The 6,002-nt window shown below is 39.9% G+C and overlaps 1 protein-coding gene across 1 annotated transcript; it reads right to left on the bottom strand.

Annotated features, from left to right (window-relative positions):
* Positions 1-3,116: 3,116 nt before the first annotated feature.
* Positions 3,117-4,064, bottom strand: LOC140514022 (olfactory receptor 10G2-like). Its single transcript, XM_072623964.1, has one exon. The coding sequence runs from the start codon at positions 4,062-4,064 to the stop codon at positions 3,117-3,119; it is 948 nt and encodes a 315-aa protein (XP_072480065.1).
* Positions 4,065-6,002: the final 1,938 nt, after the last annotated feature.

Here is a 6,002-nt window from a genome sequence, read left to right as displayed (position 1 = left end):
TTCAATTATCCTGTCTTTCAAAGGACTGTCATTTTTTGTCTTTGATCCTTTCCCCTAGCACCTAGCACAGTGACTGACATACAGTAGGTCTTTAGTAAATGTTTATTGATTGATTCAACAATTATTAAGCACCTACTATGTGCAGAGTGATGTGCTGTGAGTTGGGGAAGATATAAAGATTAAAATTATATATATTTCTGTCTTCATAGGATATACAGTCCATGAGGGTGATATACCCCACATAAAAATAGCTATCACCTGCTCCCTCTCTCCCTAACACATCAAACATGCACAAGAGTAATGAAATGAAGTGTTATGAGGTCAGAGGTGAAAAAATCATGGAAATCAAGGAAAGCTCCATGGAAGGGGTGGAATTTGAATTGGGCTTTTAAGTGTGAGTGGTATTCCAACATAGGGAAGGAGAGTGTGAGCAAAGACAGAGGTAGGAAAATGCAGCATGTCAGTAAACATTTATTAAGCACCTACTATATGCAAGGCACTATGATAAGCCCTGGAGATAAAAAAAAGAGGCAAAAGAAAATTCCTCTCTTCAAAGAGCTTACAACCTAATGGGGAGATAATGAGCAAACAAATGTGTGCAAGTATGCTATATACAGAATATATAGGAAATAATTAAAAGAAGGAAAACACTAGAATTAAGAGGGACTGGAAGAGGTTTCCTATAGGAGATGCAGAACAATGAAGGGGACCCTGAATAGTCCAGTGTAACTTCAGCAAAGAGTTGATTTTGAGTATATTTTTGTGTTAATATTTATCTGCTTTGCAGTTGTCAGATGATCTTATCATTTGAGACTTGAATCTTGTCAGACTTTTGGCCCTAATGACATATTAAAACTTTACACGTATTGAACACACATGCAAGATTTTACAGGTAGATCAATCTCAGTTATAAAAGAAGTATTCTATCCTATTGTCTCTGAACTACTGAACACTTCCAGAAATTCCAACATTTTGGCAAAGAGAAATTGAATAACTGTAGCATTATAATAGATTGTATTACATAATCAAGCATTATAATGAAAATATGAAGGATTCATAAAGCCACAAATAATAGCACCTCTCTCCCAGGGTTGTTGTGAGAATCAAATGAGATAACATCTATAAAGTGATTTACAAACATTAAAGCATTCTATTAAGGGCTAGTTGCTATTATCATCTTAGCCTTTTTTCCCCAAAATTCTACTTGTGTTTTTTTCTTTTAAATAATATTTTATTTTTTCCAATTACACGTAAAGACAATTTTTAACATTCATTTTTTACCTGTAATTCCCAACTGGGGTAGAGAGTTTTAGGGAAGACCTTAGGAAGGAAATGACTCTTGAATTAAGCCTTCCCTTGAGAGAGTGATAGGATTTCATGAGGTAGAAATAAGGGAGGTTGTGCTAGGGATGGAGAATATATGCTTGGCAGAGAGAAACCATATGATGTCTCAGTTAAAAAAAGCTAACAATTCCAAAAGACAAATGATGGAAAATGCTATCCGTATCCAGAGAAAGAACTGATGGAGTCTGAATGTAAATCAAAGCACACTATTTTCACTTTATTTTTTCATGTTTTTTTCTCTGGGTCTATTTCTTCTTTCACAACATGACTAATATGGAAATATACTTTACATGCAAAATTGCTTAATTTCTTAGGGAAAAGAAAGGGGGAAATTTGGAACTCAAAATTTTATAAAAAAATGAATGTTAAAAATTGTCTTTATGTGTAATTGGAAAAAATAAAATATTTTAAAGGAAAAATGACAAGTAAGATTTGAAAAAAAGGCTAACATGATGCTAGCTAGCATTTATATAACACTTTAATATTTGCAAAGCACTTTATAGATATTATCTCCTTTGATCCTTACAACAACCCTGAGAGATAGGTGTTATTATCACCCTTACACAGATAAGGAAAGTGAGGCAAAATGAAGTTCCCTCAGGAGGATGGAACTCCTTTAGGAGTTCCTGAATTCAAGTCTAGCACGCTATCCAGGGTGCTACCTGACCCTCTAAGATGATGTTAAGCTGCCTTAATAGAAATACGGTGTCCAGAACTGGTGTTTGTGTACTGAGTTTCCTGGTATTTCAATAGGGATATTTAACAGTTGCAGTACAACTAGAGAAGTGCAAACAGGATGAGGAAGTGACTAGAAACTATCCCATGCAAGTATCAGTGATGCATGCAAGGAATTCGTTATGTGCTGAGTAAAGAACAGAGGACTTTGGAGTGGGTAGGGGTAAGTATGGTACTTGTTTTCAGGAATTTAAAAGAGTATCACAGGAATGAAGGATTCACAACGTTCTGCTTGATCCCCTCAGGCAGAATTTAGGTGAATATTTGCAAACTGTAGAGAAACAGATTTAAACTCAATAATAGGAAAAATGTCTTGACAATTAGAGCTCTTCCACAACTGAATGAGTTTCTTGGTGACGCAATGACAGATCTATTACTTACAATACTCAAACTTAGGCTGGATGACCACTTGTCACAGATACTTCAGATTAGGGTTGGACTCTATCAGTGGGCCAGCAGGCATTTATAAAGTGCATACTATATGCTAGTTAGGGGCAGCTAGGTGGTGCAGTGGATAGAGCACCAGAACAGGAATCAAGAGGACCCGAGTTCAAATCTCACTTCAGACACTTAATACTCACTAACTGTGTGACCTTGGGCAAGTCACTTAACTCCAATGGCCTCATCCTGGGTCATCTCCAGTCATCCTGATGAATATCTGGTCACTGGATCCAGATGATTCAGAAGGAGAAGTGAAGCTGGTGACCTGTACAGCCCTCCCTCACTCAAAACAAAGTCAAGTACAAGTCATCATTATTTCTCTGATGGCATGGTCTTCTTCGACAACGAAGGACAAACACTATATGCTAGTTATTTGGGATATAAAGAAAAAGAAACACATAGTCCATGCCATCAAAGAGTTTATGTTTTAATTGAAGAGATAACATGCCACTAGCTATGTAGATACAAGACAATTCCAATGTAAATGGGAACTCTAAAGATTTAGATTCTAGGAGAAAACAAATAACCTACGCTTCAAAAATTTCTCATAAATAGAAAAGCTAGAGAGTTGTATGAATAGAGGATAGTTGCCCATCCTATTTAGTGGCACCTCCACCTCCTGCTAACTTTCTCAGGGCTGACTTCACTTCTTTGTTTCTCAGTGTGTAAATTAGGGGGTTCAACAATGGGGTGACCACTGTGTAAAACACAGCCACTGCTCCATCCAGGGGACTTTTGGAGCCAGGTCGGAGATAAATGAATATGCAGGGGACATAATATACAGTAACCACAGTTAAGTGTGAGCCACAGGTGGAGAAGGCCTTGCGCCTCCCATCTGCAGTACGGATCTGTACGATGGCATAGACAATGTTGGCATAGGAGAGCAGGATCAGCAGGAAGCAACTGGCAGCCACCACTCCTATGTCGACAAAGGTCACCAGCTCATTGATAGTGGTGTCAGCACAGGCCAACCTCAATACTGCAGGGATATCACAGAAAAAGTAATCTACCTGATTGGGGCCACAGTAAGGTAACCGGAAAGTCAAGGTTGCTTGAATAGAACCATGGATAGAGCCAGCCACCCATGCTCCAGCCACAAGCATTGTGCATAAACGTCCATTCATTAGCACAGGGTAGTGCAGAGGTCGGCATATTGCCAGGTATCTGTCATATGCCATCAAGGTGTAGAGGAAGCACTGAGTGCTTCCCAAGAAGTGAAAAGAATAGAGCTGGGCCACACACCCTCCAAATGGGATAGCCTTGCTGGCAGGAGTGAAGCTCAGGATGATCCGTGGAACAATGACTGAGGAGAGCCACATGTCTAGGAAGGAGAGGACACCCAGAAGTATGTACATGGGGCGAACATGGAGCTGTGGATCAGCCCAGACTGTGAGTAAGATGAGCATGTTCCCCAGTTGTGTCAAGAAGTAAATGAGTAAGAACACTAGAAAGAGGAAGATCCTCATATTGGGTGGGTGAGATAATCCCAAGAGAATGAAGTCGATCACTTTGGTCTCCACTGAGTCATTTTTGGCCTTTTCCATGTTCTGTATTACCCTGAGGAAGAATAATATGATAGGCAGAACAGCACAGAGAAATGGGGAGATAATCTTGGAGAATGGGAAATGATGATGAGGGAGAAGCTGTTTCAGGAGCCATGGGATAGACCCGTGTTCTCTTCTAAATCAGTGTGACAAAATGAGAGAATATTTGATTTGAAAAGTACCAGAGACTACTTAGTTCAGCCTTTTTCTTGTGCAATTGAGGGAACAGATTAAGGGAGTTTAAATTAAATGCCTTTAACCTCCTCCTTATTCTCATAGATTTAGGATTGGAAGGGACTACAGAGACCATTCCACTAGTTCAATCTCCTCATTCAAAAGATGAGGAAACTGAAGTCTAAAGAGGTTTCTGTGACTTGCCCAAGGATACATAAACATGAAGTGACTGAGCCAGGATGAGAACCTAATTTTTCTGATCCCTAGTTTATAGATTTCTACTTCCTAGTTCTGATTCCTGATTTATTGTTTTTTTCCCTCACTATATCACACTGAACCTTTGTGTTAGTCATCATGCAAGAGCAATTTTACAAGGCATTCCATCCAGAGGATGGTGAGTTCCAGTAAGTAGGAGTAAGTAGGACTAAATATCCTTAGCAATGGAAGCTACGTAACAGGAGAGGAGGGATGGAAATCCTGGAATAAGAATATGCCTGAATGGTAGAGTGAGAAACAGTGAGTCAGAGGTGAAAGGGAAACTAATGGGGGTGGTTGGGTTGATATCTAATAGAGGGAGAATGCTAGGGATGGAAGCTCAATTCCAGGTGGACAGTCTCGGGCAGGTAAAGGTGGGAACTTCTAAATCTTAGAGTTCTCACGAGACCCCCCAGGAAATGACTGGGAATCGAGGTGAACCGAGCTATCTCGTGTATTTCCGCCTCTTCCCGTGAGAAACGTGATGGGAGAGAGCTCTCCCTGCCCTCGAGATTGTCCTGGATCTGGGCACACTATTGTTATCTAACAGCACGGTATTCAGATGCAAACTATGCCGCTGAAGAGCTTAAGTAGGATCAGGGAAGCCTGAAAGCTCTCTTGGGCAGAGGGGCGGGAGCGGACAGGACAACAAGGCTCCGCTTTTCCTCTCTCCTCTCTCTCCTCCCCCTCTCTCCCCACTTATACTTCTACTTCCAATCTCTTATTGTAAGATCTTTGCCTCCTTGGGAGATCTTTCTCTTTCCCTCCTAAGGAAGAATTCCCCTGCACTTGTAACTAGACCCTGAAGTAAAGCTCAACCCTTGTTCGACTCTGGAACGTCCTTTCTCTCATACGAGCATCTGGTTTGGCCAACCGAAGACCTCGGGATAGAGGTAAGGGAAGACTCTGGTAGCTCTCAGGCCTCTAGGCCTGGCAGGAGGATACTTCCATGCTGACCCAGTTATAATCTCATAACTGCCATCTAGCTTTTCTATCTTGTGAATGTGAAGTCAGAGCTGAGCAAAGGACAGTATGTGGATAAATTCAACAGAGGGCTAGCCTTGTCCTTAATTACAACTTGGAAAGTCAAGTTTTACAAAAAAAATTGAAGAGATGTTTCCAGTTATTTCGTTGCAAGAATTTAGCTTCATTTACTATATCTTGAACTAAAAAATCATTGGCTTGGGCCTGAGGATCTTAATGCCCAGGATTTTGCTTATAATGATTTTTGCTATAAAACTTTAACCTTTCATATATTTTATGTAAAAATAATTCACTTTTCCGAGACTAGGCTTTTTAAACATTTGAACATGGAGATTCCCAGGTTCAATTCTGGATGAATCAAATTTTTATTGTATCAACTTAAGTTTTCATCTACTTAACCCATTTCATAGTTAAGTCTTGTAAAGTCAAGAATGTTATGACAAAATCCTACTAAACTGATGTCTGTTTTATCCATGTAGATCTTTGCTTATCTTTCTAGTTTATAGCAGGGCACATCTGCATTTG

This window comes from Notamacropus eugenii, chromosome 7 (assembly GCF_028372415.1).
Source record: "Notamacropus eugenii isolate mMacEug1 chromosome 7, mMacEug1.pri_v2, whole genome shotgun sequence".
Lineage (NCBI taxonomy): Eukaryota > Metazoa > Chordata > Mammalia > Diprotodontia > Macropodidae > Notamacropus > Notamacropus eugenii.
Note: the sequence above shows the minus strand (reverse complement) of the source record. Positions and strands in the feature narration are given on the sequence as shown.

Excerpts from the sequence above, each read along its gene's own strand:
- LOC140514022 (XM_072623964.1), bottom strand. The coding sequence starts at position 4,064 with ATGGAAAAGGCCAAAAATGACTCAGTGGAGACCAAAGTGATCGACTTC.